The sequence below is a fragment of the Pseudopipra pipra genome, chromosome 8 (assembly GCF_036250125.1).
Source record: "Pseudopipra pipra isolate bDixPip1 chromosome 8, bDixPip1.hap1, whole genome shotgun sequence".
NCBI lineage: Eukaryota > Metazoa > Chordata > Aves > Passeriformes > Pipridae > Pseudopipra > Pseudopipra pipra.
Genome location: NC_087556.1, coordinates 28,806,378 through 28,820,179, shown reverse-complemented (window position 1 = coordinate 28,820,179; position 13,802 = coordinate 28,806,378). Strand labels below are relative to the sequence as shown.

Below are 13,802 nucleotides of genomic sequence, written 5' to 3'. Positions count from 1 at the left end.
CTTTAAAGCTGGAGAAGCTATGTGCAGGCTTGGAAAATAAAAACCCCAAACACTTTGCACTTCAGCACACATAAAATAATTCGATATTTTGTAAATTATGAATCCTATTTTTGAAGCAGTAACATAAGATGTAGATCATAAAGCATCTCCCCCTATGCAAGAACTACTGAAATATATTCCCAACAGGGGTTTTGCTGGACAAAGTTTGGCAAAAGGCCAATATATGTATTATCTCTTTTCACCCATCCGAGCCCAATTTAAGTCAATAACCTGATGTCTAAATTAAATTAACAAGTCTATTTCAATCTCTATTTGGTAGAGAAATACAATTCCCCTAAGAACACTAAGAGTGCAAAAATGTGCAGCTGTTTTAAAAAGCTGGTTTCTACAAAAGGAAAAGTTTGCAGAACATCTGATGACCATCTGCAGTTCTCTGACTAGAGGTCTAAAATCGAAGTACTGAGAATTAACTTCAGTAATAGAAGAACAGACGAGCTCCAACCAGTCAATAGCCAAGAACCTGCTAGTTATCTATTCAAACTATGAACAACAAGCAGTGTTGTTCAAATTACCTATAAAATGGATTAAAAAAAATGCTCTCTAGTAAAATATCTTGACAGGGATTTTAGGGCTGTGGGGTTATATTTGGGTTATTTCAGGAAGTAAGTACTTGCAGTGATTCAACTTAGCAATTTCCATTTACTTATCAAAGCAAGAATAGGAAAAATCTTATCCTGACTCATGAAGCGAGTCTAAATAGTAATAATGAGAAAGTAGACATCTATTTTATAATTTTCCCTACTTCTTTTCAGATAAAATACAAGAAAGATCTTTCCAAGATGAAAGGTGCAGCTCACTTTCACTCCCTAACGGCTGAAGACAACCTAGTTCTTAAACAAGCCCAAAGTGTTAACAAGCTTGTCAGTGAGGTAAGGAATCGATCTGTTAACAAGTTCGAGAGCAGCTCATACAAACATTTGTGTCTGATGAGTAAGGACTACAAATATAAAAAGATGTTGTTCTTACTGCACTGTATGCAACAAAAATCATCTGTGTGTGGCACAGCAACTGGAGAGAAAAGTTCAAGAACAGATCTTCAGATGCTGTTTCCTGGCCTTTCCAATGATCTGCATGAAAACATGGGAAACTAACGCTAGGAGAGTATTTCTAATTCTGACCACATGAAGAATAGAAATCTGAAAAAAAAACCCAAACCTGAATTGTGCTCTTAATGTGCTATTAAATATAACCACAAGTGCTTTAGGATGACTTGTGTGTGTACCTTAGAGTATTTAAAAAAAAGTTTTTCTGTTAATTAAAAAATAACATGAACAAAGCCAAAATTCATACCATTCTGTTAATGCAGATTTCTGTTTTCTTCCATAATGTGAAAACCTGTGAGTTACTGATAATTGATTCTTTTTCTGCTTGGCAAGGGAAGATTGCTAGAGAATTCTCAGTAGATTCTGAATTATTAATTTATTTATAGTGTCATATCAGCTATAAAGCTATTAATAAATGTGAGTTTCTAGAACTTCCCCATGGCAGTTTTAAAAACTTATACTCTTGAGATGTCAAAGTATAAAACCTTCAATAATGAAAAACCCCTGGAACTAGGACTAGAAGGGGCCTCCTGGGCCAATGATTCCTGGTTCCTGCTGTTTTGACACAGTATCATATTATCCTCCTCTTCTAATTCCTAGCCTACATTTATTCCTGTCCACTTTATTACTCCTGTGTTTTGTGCTAACATTGCCTTTTAGTTTAAAAAGTTCTTCTCCCTGCATGACTACCTTTTTGAGATGTTTACAAATATATAATTTTCTTCTCTCTGCCTTTGATTTCTTAGACTAAGCAAGCTAAATTCTTTTTGTCTCTCTCAGTCTGTCACTGCAGCTGTTACAGGCTGAGTACACATTCCTTAAACAGGAAGGATTATAAGAGTACATAAGTTCTTGATGAGGTCTTGCTGGAACCTGGTACATAGCACATGTAATTCCCAGTGCCTGCTCAAAGGTCTCCACATGGCTGTGTTACTTTTACACCTTGACTTCTTTCTGTGGTCATCCTACACATGAACAATTTTCTCTTTCTTAGCCTTTTCAAGTGATGAGCTCTTGTAGCTGAAATTTTTATGACTACTCCCCATATATATTAAATTCTACATTGCTGAATTTAGTCCCATTTACAGTAACCCTTTTAATATCACCCCCGATATCCTACTTCGGAGCAAAGGTACTTGATGAAAATATCAAACCTGTTCTGTATTTAAACTTACTCTGAAGGATTCTTCTGGTAAACTTTCCCCTGTTCAATCCTTCCTGCTTTTTCTTTTTTTTCATTTGCTCCATGCTCACCTTAAAATTCCTTTGTTTGTCATTGTTTTTGTTAATAATTTTCCTCATGTCACTGTCTGATACACTTTGCAGAGGTCCAAATGGATGGAATTGTTTGCATTTCTTTTGCTTATAAAACGAGAACTGAGTATATGAAAATTCTCCTCATATTAATTTTCATCTGATGAAAACTGTGTATCAAAATCTCACAAGAGTTGGTCTGGCTAATAAAAATTGTGTGAAGGAACTTGACAGAGCAGATTAAGGTTTCACTGTATCTTCCCTTTTTGCATTTTTTTTTACTAAGGTGGAGTACAAGAAGGATCTTGAAAACAACAAAGGCTACAGCATGAACTACTGTGATACTCCACAATTCAAGAATGTGAGCAAGGTCTCAAAATTCACCAGTGATGTAAGTTTTCAGCACCTCGTGTGTGGCTTGCTTAACCTGGAAGCTACTGGAATCACAAGTCATCTGTGTGTGTGTGTTTCAGAGAAGCGTGCACTGTAAATGTGATTATAACTGATTTTTATCCATGTCTGTACAGTACCTATCCTAGTGTTTCCTGATGAATAACTGGGACTCATTTTAAATAGGATTAAGAAAAGAACTTTTATGGTATATAGATGAGAGATTGCTTACAATGGACTGTTAATCTAGAGAAGTAGCTGTCAGTTATTACTGTTTTCTGTCATAATTATTATTTCTTTCACTGTGAGTGTCCATGTCCTGACTGGAAAGTTAGGCCAGAGAGAAACATAATTACTGTGTTAAAGTAATCACCGTTAATAATTATATAACTTGTATCTCATGATCATGAAATATGATTTTGTTTCATACTGCCTCCTACCATTTTCTGAAATCCCAGAAGAGCAAATCTTTTGCCATACAGTTTAGATGGTAGAGTGATTAATGTTTCTTGTCAAATTCCTCACTCTGGGCTTGGTGAAAGATGCACCAAAACAGCCAAATTTTGTTTATTTGTTAAGGTACAAATATTGCCTCCCTGGAACTTTTCCCTAGGATTTATTTCTGTTCAAATAATATGCAGCAATTGAATGCAGAGGTATCTTCTTTATGTGGCATCTGAGTGATATGAAGAACATGTAAATGACATCTTGTAAAACAGGAAATTCACAGAGGGGTTTTTTAAAATTTTTTAAAGTACCAAAGTTGTGGACTAATGAGTTTCTGTATTGACGCAACACTAGTAGACCACAGCTGAAATAATTTGTCTCCCTACTGTGAAATATGGAATAGTACAACTGAACATATTTTCTCAGAGTATTTTTGCCTTTTTTTTTTTTTTTTTGGTACAGCTTAAATACAAAGAAACCTACCAGAATGAAATGAAAGGTCGTTATGTAGGCGTTGGCATGGACAAGCGAATGCTACATGCCATGAAAGTTGGCACATTGGCAAGCAATGTAAGTCTCTTTTAATCACACCTGGATGGTTGGTGCCTGCTTGTCTTTCGTTTTTTCCAGAATTAAGTTGATAGAAAACTTTAGATCATATTTTACTGGGGATCTGAAGAACAGACATGTTGGGAAGAGGGGAGATTCTGGAAACCCTTTTGTACTGATTTATAGCTCACTGTGTGGAAGAAGTTAAAATAAGAAATTTCAGTGATCTGGCAACATACTGAGATCCTTCGGTTTTCTTTGACATCAATAGGATGCTGAAAGTTGTTTGTCACCACCCCCAGGGTCAGACCTTTGCTAAAAAAACAGTCTTTAATGAAGATTTCTGGATTCCAATTTAATTTACTGGGTTAGTCAAGAAGCTATTTCATTACATACCATTCCTTCAAGTACATTATTTACAAATCTGTAAGAAGCTCGAGAACTAAGCAGAAAGATAAAAGAGATGTGTCATAGGTGGAAGTTAAGTTAATGCTCCCACTGTTGGCATTGGATTAATTGAGGAGCTGAAAAAGAATCAATTAGTGGCTAAACTATGCAAATAATTTCATTTTCTTTGTCACTCATGACATTGAACTTACTTTGTTTCCTGCATTTAATATTAATATTATTGTTTCTCCTTTCCTCTTGACTGATTATTATTCAAACAAATGACAGCTGAAAAAAAAAGAATGATTTTTTTTTTGTTCTCCTTGTGTTTCAGATAGCCTATAAATCTGATTACAAACATGATGGTGTTGACTACAATTACCCAGCTACTCTCACTCCTTCATACCAGACAACAAGGAAGTTGGTCCCTTTGAAAGATGTAAATAATTTCATGTTTGGTTTGGGTTTTTTTCCTATGACTTGCACAGCTCATCGTCTCTCTGTAGGAGAGATTGTGATAAATTGTATGTGTCAAGCAATGATTTAATCATGGGAGCAAACAGCTAGTGATAACAAAGTTAAAGCAAAAGCTGCAGTGTCAAGGGGTCTCAGAGGAGGAGGAAGTGCTGCCATGTCCTATTGTTGGCTTCAGTTCAGCACAGATTGTACAGTGATGTGAAATGAGTGACTTCTGTCCTGTCCCTGCTCTGTGCTGCAAAACGTCTCACCATCCTGGACAGCTTTAGCAACAGCATCAAGCACTGAAAGGATGCTGAGACTGAAATAGCCATCTCATCCATTGTAAATTCCCTGAAGATACATGTTCCCTTTTGAAGGGGAACTAACTGGTCACATAAACGTCCATAAGCCTGCAGTCCATGCAAAAGAGATGCCCTCTGTGCTTGGGGTTGAGTTCCTGATCGAAGGGGGTGAGGAAATTCATGTACTGCTGTGGTTATATATGTTCTACAGATAAATGGAGGATGGCAGACTCCACAGCATAACATACTTTCACCTCTCACAAGCATTAAAAGCTTGATTGATCTCATCTATGACTGGGAACTTAACCTGGGCCTTAGTTAGGATCATAGTCACTAGGTATCATGTATAAAATCAACAGGAAGAGAGCAGCAGCTGTGCAAGGTGTTTCTGACTACCTAAGATGTACATAACCTGTTTCTTGCCATTGAAATTGCAGAAAAAAACAGAAGCAATATGCCTTAGAGAGGTCATTAACATTAAATTAGACTTATCTGGGCATAAATACCTCTTCCAAGAAAGAGGTGGTAGCATGAATAGCCAGAACTGAGAACTCTCATGTTTTTGAGGAAGTACTTGATATACTGCAGCTGTAAGGTGAACTATTGCCTCTTCAGTAGTAATTTCAGCTTTATCTTTGTGAAACCTTAAAAAAGTAAATTTCAAGGTTTGATTGCTTAGTGTCTGAGAGAGCTGCATTCTTAAAGAATTCAAAGAAAGTATGAATTCATGTCCAAAATGTACAAAACCTTTCAGCACTACCTGTGACTCTACGATTCATGTCAGCATCTGTGTTTGAAACATGGAAATCAATTGGCCACAGACACTCAGTTGCACTTGTCATGATCATCATCTAGTATTCTGAAATAGTCCCAGGACTCGTCTGCTCCCTGATAACCAGCTTTGTTACTCTGAACTCTTTTAGGAATACAATTCTCTCACACACTAAGCAATCACAAGTAGCAATAAATGCATAGTTTCAGTTAAAAAGAAATGATCCCTTTCTGTGGATTTAAAATTCTCTCTGTCTCTGAGGAAGCAAATGAACTGTTTTAAGTACCTTGATCACTTTGGACCTGTGAGATAATTCAGCCCTTTCTTCCTAGTTTTTGTCATTCTGGCAGAATGAGCAAGTTTATGTGAGGATACCTGAAATAAGAAGGTTCTCATTAAAATAGTTTCAGTAACTCAAAGTCTCTAGAAATGTACTCCACTTTAATGGAAAAAAAGTGCTCTTGAGAAATGAGTTCTACGCAATGGGATTTGCAATGTTTGCAAAGTGATGATTAACTACAGTGAATATTAATTAAGGCCTACAGAGAATAATAATTGTGTTCTGTAGTATAGCACTGAGTTCTTTGGCAGCAACAGGTTTGAAAGAAAGCTTTGCTATGATTTTTTAATCTTGCATAATTTTGGGCTTCTTTAGCTTATTATTATTACTACCATGTTAATTTGTTAGGAAAGTAGTGGGCTCCAATCCTGATGGCTGATGTTAAAATGACTTTTCTTTGGTACCATATGTTTTTCTTTTCTCATATCCACACAAAACTTTCACCACACACAAAAATTCTGTGATTAATTATTACAGTACAACTCAGTAAAGAAAAAGGGTAAGAAAGTCCATTTGCTCTGTGCAGTATTACACTGGACAGACCTCTTAATAGACAGTTATAGTATTCCTTGTCTGAGAAAGATAAAAATGGACTAAGTCATGGTTAAGAATGCCAGTCTTACAGCAGTGTTTTGGGGGACCAGCTAGTGCTGCATCTTTTTAAGAATTTGTGGGTTTGATGGGGAGGGGTTATAAGGAACTTCATTTTCAAGGTGGGATAAAAACTGTGATCTCAGACTAGGAAATTTTCAGAGCATTAGCTCAGATCTAACCCAAAAGATCCTGACATTTTTCCTCATCTCAGTCTATTACGGTTTAAGTAATGTTTTATCCAGAGTGTTATTTAACAAAACTTTGTCTATTCAATCTCTCATTTTCCAGTCTGACCATTTCTTCCTTTATTAAATCTTTTTTTATTTTATTTTATCTTAAATTAGGTAAATTACAGGCAAAGCATAGACAAGCTGAAGTACAGCTCTGTTGCCAACACTCCACAAATTGCTCAAGCCAAAATAAACGCGCAGCAGCTCAGTGATGTAAGTTCTGTCATCATTAGCCACCATCATTTGTTAGAATTATGAGATAATTTGATTTCAGACCATTTATAGTTCATCAGCAGACTTATAGCAAAAACAAGAGTACATACTGAATGAAATCATTTCCAACCATATAGCAAGCATACCAGTAGGTCTAATGCTTGTCTCCATTTTTAAGATTTGTGTTAGTGTGCTTTGTTAGGAATTTATCTCCTGTGTATTTATTAATGCATGGTTTTTAATAATATCTTTTGTACTTATAGATAATAAGTAGCTCTTCCATTTATAGAATAATGTTATGCTTCCTACTAATTAGGTTAGAAGTTATGAAGTTATGAAGTTATAATTGCCTTATTGCCCTCATATTTACATCAGCCATACTTATGAGAGTATCTAGAATGTGTGGCACTAATGGCCTTAAATTTAACAGCAATCAATCAGTCTAATGGTCGTATTTTTAGTGAGTTAAAAATAACTAAGATTCTTGTTGACCTTTTCAATATATGCAGTTGAACTACCGAGCTGAGTATGAGAAGACCAAAACAAACTACACTCTGCCTCAGGATGTACCTCAGCTAGTGAAAGCAAAAGCCAACGCTGAGTTATACAGTGAGGTAGGTCAAGCCACTTGGAAATGTTGGCATTCATGATGCTGTTAACAGATAGAAATGAATATAAATATAGACATGATGATACTGTTTCTGAAAGCATTTAGCATTTATCATCCATCTTTATACTAAACAACATGAAATATGGTACCCAGAATAGATAGGAATCCAATCTCAAGGACAGTGAAACCACTAGACTTTTTTTTTTCAAGACATTTCCAGATGATTTGAATTTCTTTAGTAAATCAATATTCAAAAAATTAACTGCTTCTGAGGTGATGTTTGCATGAAGAACATTTTCACAGTTCTAATAACTCAAAGCCCACTGAAATCAGTGAGAAGAAACAATGACTTCAGCAAACTTGAATCAAGCCCACTGTTGCTACCATTCATAATTCATGACAATATATAGTGATTCACTGAGAGACTTGAGTGCTAAAATCAAGTGCTTGCAGGAAAAATTGATCTTCTATTTTATTTTTAAAGCATTTTTCAAGCCTCCATTTTTGTAGATAGTTCTGGAGGGCAAAAAACCCAATAAGATAAATAAGTGGAAAATGAGAAAAAAATCTCCAAACATTCCTGGTGTGACTTATTTTTTAGCCAGTTTCATAATTTTTCATGGTTGTGAGTTCGCCTTACTGGAAGATTTTCATATCTTGTGTTCTTCCCCTAAGTTTTATTTGCAGTGGTGCAAATAAAAAGTTGCAGTGGTGGAGAGTTGTGGAGCATCACCCTTTGTGGCTGTGATATGTTGGGATGCATGCTCATTGTTAGAAACTGGTAAAATATAAACATACAAGAAGCCAAATCCAGAAACTGGGGCTTCCTGGAGACTTCACTGGGTGCATGCATACTATGCATGAAGGCATACTTGATCCTGCTCTACTGGAATTTCAAGTGCAATCTTGAAAAAGAGATTAAAAAATATTCCTTTAACTTCCACTGACTTTCAGAAGTTAAGCACGTGATTGTCATGCATTTTATCTACATTTGTGGTTTGTGTGGCTCATGAGTGTGATTTCGAAGAAAATCTGATCATAAGGGCTGCTCCACTGAGCTGTGCTTCACATTGTGGGGTGGTCTCAGAGCACACAAGCTGAATGCAGCCAAACTGAAAGATGCTCTCCAGCAGCTCATATAAAGAACTGATGCTACAAATATACATTCAGTGCATGGGACCTGACTAGTTCTAGTTTGGGGAGTGGGAATGAAAATTCCTGAAATGGGCAGTGCGACATTTGATTCTTAGCACCAACTGCTCTGTCCTATAGATCAGCTCCTGTAGGTCTACACTACTTGCATAAGAAGACAAAACCAGAGGCACTTTTGAAAAACCTTCTCTCCCCTGTGTCTGTTTGAAAATGAGAACTGTTGGTGCATGTTCTGGAATTTAAAGTGCCTGTAAACTCCAAGAAAAAAAAATTCTCGACTCAATCCTGGACAATTAATTAGCTCAAAATGATAATGAACTGTGACTTAAGAATATTCCAGTTTGTGGACTGAGCATTTTTAAACTTCCATTTTGCTCTTAATAATTTTCATGTTTCTTTGAAGATCTTGTGTGTTTATGTGTTAGTGACATATTGCTGTCTTTCCTTTCTCAGGTTAAGTACAAAGAAGGCTGGGAGAAGAGTAAGGGCCGGGGCTTTGAAATGAAACTTGATTCTCTGCCTTTACTTGCTGCCAAAGCTTCAAGGGATCTTGCCAGTGATGTATGTTATATTTAGTTACCTAGGAATTATTCTTTATATAAGTCTCTATAGCCCAGGGAAATAAAGCTTAGCTGGCTTCATCTGGATTTTTAAGTCCTACGTTTGGTTGTCCGTCTTTCTCACTGGCTAATGAACAGTTGGAAACTTTCTCAGATTCTGCTATCAAATTTCACTCTCTGAAAATTACTTTCTATTAAATCAAGTGTACAGAGCAAAGCAAAATTTGCACAATAGCCCCATAGTAAAATTCAGTGTTTTGAATTGTTTATAGCCTCAAAATTGCTGTTATCATTCACTGCAAAGGGAATGCATATTTCTTTAATCTGCTTCTTTAACATAAACAGATGTATGTAAAAAACTTTCCAAACAAAATCTTTCTAAACAACTTATATCATGGTTCTTACCCTTTGGAGAGGCAGAAAAGGCAGAAACTTTTTTCTGCAGCTGGAAAGTGTTCAGCAGTGATGGAGATTATGAAATCTCACCTCATTAAGAAAATCAAATCTTGAATTCCTTGCTTGAATTGATCTCTTATCTTTGCCTTTAAGAATCAGATAATTTAGCTAATCAGAAGACTTTAAGTTTTTAAGCATATCCTCCTCAGAGGACTGAGCCTTAAAGAATGAGGTTAAACACCTCTTAAATGAGACCAGCTTTGTACCTCTGGAATTTCTGAGAAAATCTAGGAAATCTGAAGTGTCAAAGTGAGAATCAGATTAAGCCCTTCTAAATTTTTACCATCCAAATCATTATTGAAAAACATATTGCTTATCTCTCGAGTAATAGGAAATGTCCTTTGACTTGAATTATTTTTTTCACAGGTTAAATATAAAGAAGAATATGAAAAAACAAAAGGAAAAGCAATTGGAACCAAAGATTCAAGGCTTTTGCACTCTCTGCAGGTGGCCAAGATGTTTAGTGAGGTAAATTATTCCTCTTACTCCAAAGATGTTTTTCATAATTATGAATCTTTCAGCAGCAATATGCAGTCTGCCACTGTTACTGCTTTCACTGTAAGAAATTGTTGGAAGTATTTAACAAAATTGGTTTCCTTCCCCCCTCTGTTAATCTGCAGTGATTGCACAGTATATTTGTTCTCATAGGACATTTTGGGTTATGGTGTCCTTATTTTGGGGCAGGAAAATAATACCCCATTAAAACATCAATATTAAAAGAAATCATATTAAACCCACAATATTAACATTTCTACATAGAACTTTCAAGTCAAGAAAGGTATGTTTAAAAGTAGGCTGTAATGTGATAGAGAAAATTCATGCTGGCATCTGATTTGCCCCTTATAGGAGCTGATTTCTACATGTGTTTGGGTTTTTTTTCCTTAATTTGCGCAAGGACCCAAACAAGAGTGGTGATTTAAGACAGCTTTGCAATTTACTGATACAAACAACTTATTTTCATTCCTTCTATTTCTAGATTGCCTACAAAAAAGATTTTGAGGCGAGTAAGGCCCATTTCCATCTGCCTATGGATATGATAAACCTGAGACATGCTAAGAAGGCTCAGGCACTTGCTAGTGACTTAGATTACAGAAAGAGACTCCATGAGTACACAGTGCTTCCAGAGGATGTGAAGACCAAATGGGCAAAGAAGGCTTATGATCTCCAGAGTGATGTAAGATGATGTACACTCAGCTTAAATGTTACAAGCAGTAAGAGGGCTTATAGAATTTTTCCATTTCGTGTTAGTTCTCATTGTGCCAATAAATGTAATTTTCCCCTACAGCTTCAATATAGGGCAGATCTGATGTGGATGAAAGGAGCTGGGTGTATCACAGAAGGAAGTCTTAACATACAACAAGCCAAAAAGGCAGGAGACTTGGTCAGTGAGGTAAGCAAAATGCTCAGGATTCTGCCTGTTCTAAGGTTTATGCACATTCATACCACTACAATACACGGAATAGGTAAGGAATTCCTAATAAGGAATATCTGATAGATGATAAAACTGATGAACATCATTTAGTTATTCTATCGTTTAGGAGTTCTTCGGTTAAAGATTAAAATTATGTTTTTCCATTACATGATTATTGTATCAATTTGTGAGGCAGAAGTCCCCATAGCTGTGCTTCCACCTCTTTTCACTCACCCACGCATGGAGCAGAACAGCATTGAATTTCCTATGGCACATGCTACATGAAGAGCACAGAGGTTTTAAGGAGTAATATTGAAAAATTAGATATTTGTTAGCCGTGCTTGAAAATTTCCTTACTCTTTAGCAAGTAAGGGCTGTGACTTCAGTGGCAGCTTCAGCTTTTGCTGATTTTCGTTACATTCTCTTGATTAATTCATGGTTTTGCACTGCCATTAACCTTATGGAAGTATACTTCCTCAGCTGCTTAGCTATTGAGTTGTCTCGCTAGTGCCAGGAAAAATAGAGGACAGAGAGAAGAATAAATTAGGGGAAGTTTGACAAGAAGGATGAAATACCTCTTAGTTCTGGAAGAAGAAACAGAAGCCAGTTAGTTACTGGGGATCACATTCTGATACCTTGGGTCTCTGACATCCTCTCACTACTTCTGCAAGGGGAAAAAAACAAACTTAGAAACAAAAGAAGAGTGGTTACTCTCAGATCTGGTGCCTTGCTAGGGACAGACTGACATCTGCTGCTGGGGGGTGCAGTAGTAATAATCACTTCCACAAATATTAATCCATAATGATCTGCCTTTACATTCCAGTGCCGTGTAAGGCCAAGAGATGGCTGACAGTCACTTAAACTGGAGACTGATGGATATTATTTGAGAGATCTCTACTGCCATACAAAGCCTGGCATTTTGTCATTTCTTTGCAGAATGTCACTACATTGTGTTCCATGCAATGTGACAAAACATGCTGGTTTTAATCTGCCTCCCTCCCTTCCAGGTTCCTAAAATAAAGCTATGAGCACCTCTTTGAGGTGATGCATGCTTTTTTAACTTCTGTTTTGTGTTCCCCTAGCAGAGACACAGTGTAAACTGATCTGTTCACCCATCAGTTCAAACAGAAGAATTTCTCTCCTGAAATGCTGAATAATGAAAAAAAAATGCATTTAAACCCTTTCTAGATGAAATGCCCCACTTCATGGTTAGAATAAGAATTTGACTAAACTATACAAAAAGTGTTTGCTTGGTCTCCCCTATCATGCCGTGATCTTGAAATATAGTGCTGCATTTCCTTGTACTATGACAAAGATAGAAAGAGATGCTTATCTCACTCTCACGAGTGATGCAGAATGCTGAGGCAAAGACATTGATTACAAACAGGTTTGATCTAAAGCCTGATGAAGGCTGTTGAAGTTTTCTGTTCCCTTTGGTATGTTTCAGATGTAAAACAAAAATTAAAAAGGAATAAAAGTAAGGTTAGTCTCACTTACCAAACTAAAACTCTTAGTCTCTACACACATTTGTCCATTCAAACAGATTTTATATAAGTGCTGGTACCAGAAGAAGAATATAGGAAAATGTTTTTTCCCATAGCCAAGACTTGAGCCTTAAGGAGGCCTCTCATAGCTGTTGGCCACAGAAAGGCTTGACTGCAGTGTCTATGCTGAGCTCTGCTTTGAAAAGAACTGTGACATGATGGGGAAGATTTTGAATTCAAATTACTTTCAGGACTCTGAAATTGCTTGCTCTAATTTAATTTTTTTCTTAATAATTTAAAAATATCTCAGTAGCATATGTTCAGTGATTTGAACCACACATGAACATGCTTGGAAAGCCTCATGGAAGAAAATGAGATACTAATACAGACTATGTGGCTTATGAGCTCTCTTGGGTCCTGACTTAGTCATACCCAGTTTGTGAACCCCAGTTATTGGCTGGTGTGCAACCTAGGTCTTACAAGATATGTAGATAGTACATCTGGCACCGAAGAGTATCCATGCTTGGAGTGTCAGCAACAATGCATTTGGCATGCTCTTGTACTACCCTTCTCACCTCAAAATGCCAGCACTGGGTAGTATTTGGCAGCTTATTTTGTTGACACCTGTTCTGAATTTACAGGGTACTTTTGGCTCTATCAGTCATGTACTTTTTGAAAGTGCTACATTCTGGGGGGAGGGCAAGTAGTGTAGAAAATTGTATGTAACTTGCTTTAATTTGCTGCAGAAAAAGTACAGGCAGAAGGCTGATGCTCTGAAGTTCACCAGTGTGGCTGACAGTTCTCAGATCAAGCATGCCAAGAAAAGCCAGGAACTTCAAAGTGATGTGAGTCTTTAACTGAATTTGTCTCTTTGCAAGTAGTTTACTCATAATGTGGCCATTCCTGATATAGGTACACACCGAAGTGATCACGGAAGAGAACCCAGTCACGAAGCCTTTCAACGTATAAAATTTCTTCAGATTTATTTCTAATATTTATTAATAATATTAATATTTATTGTTTATATTTAATACTCTCATGGAGTTCTTTGAACTAGAGCAACAATGACAAAAACCAAACACCAATCGG

The 13,802-nt window shown here is 36.6% G+C and overlaps 1 protein-coding gene across 2 annotated transcripts in view; it reads left to right on the top strand.

Annotated features, from left to right (window-relative positions):
* NRAP (nebulin related anchoring protein) overlaps nucleotides 1-13,802 on the top strand; it is a 50,321-nt gene that overhangs the window by 12,108 nt on the left and 24,411 nt on the right. For both annotated transcript variants that reach the window (XM_064663360.1, XM_064663359.1), the window contains 11 exons: nucleotides 813-929; nucleotides 2,644-2,748; nucleotides 3,657-3,764; nucleotides 4,465-4,569; nucleotides 6,942-7,040; nucleotides 7,550-7,654; nucleotides 9,256-9,363; nucleotides 10,185-10,286; nucleotides 10,795-10,992; nucleotides 11,104-11,208; nucleotides 13,460-13,558. In XM_064663360.1, the coding sequence (XP_064519430.1) occupies nucleotides 813-929; nucleotides 2,644-2,748; nucleotides 3,657-3,764; nucleotides 4,465-4,569; nucleotides 6,942-7,040; nucleotides 7,550-7,654; nucleotides 9,256-9,363; nucleotides 10,185-10,286; nucleotides 10,795-10,992; nucleotides 11,104-11,208; nucleotides 13,460-13,558 (1,251 nt within the window). The remainder of the gene's footprint in view (nucleotides 1-812; nucleotides 930-2,643; nucleotides 2,749-3,656; nucleotides 3,765-4,464; nucleotides 4,570-6,941; nucleotides 7,041-7,549; nucleotides 7,655-9,255; nucleotides 9,364-10,184; nucleotides 10,287-10,794; nucleotides 10,993-11,103; nucleotides 11,209-13,459; nucleotides 13,559-13,802) is intronic.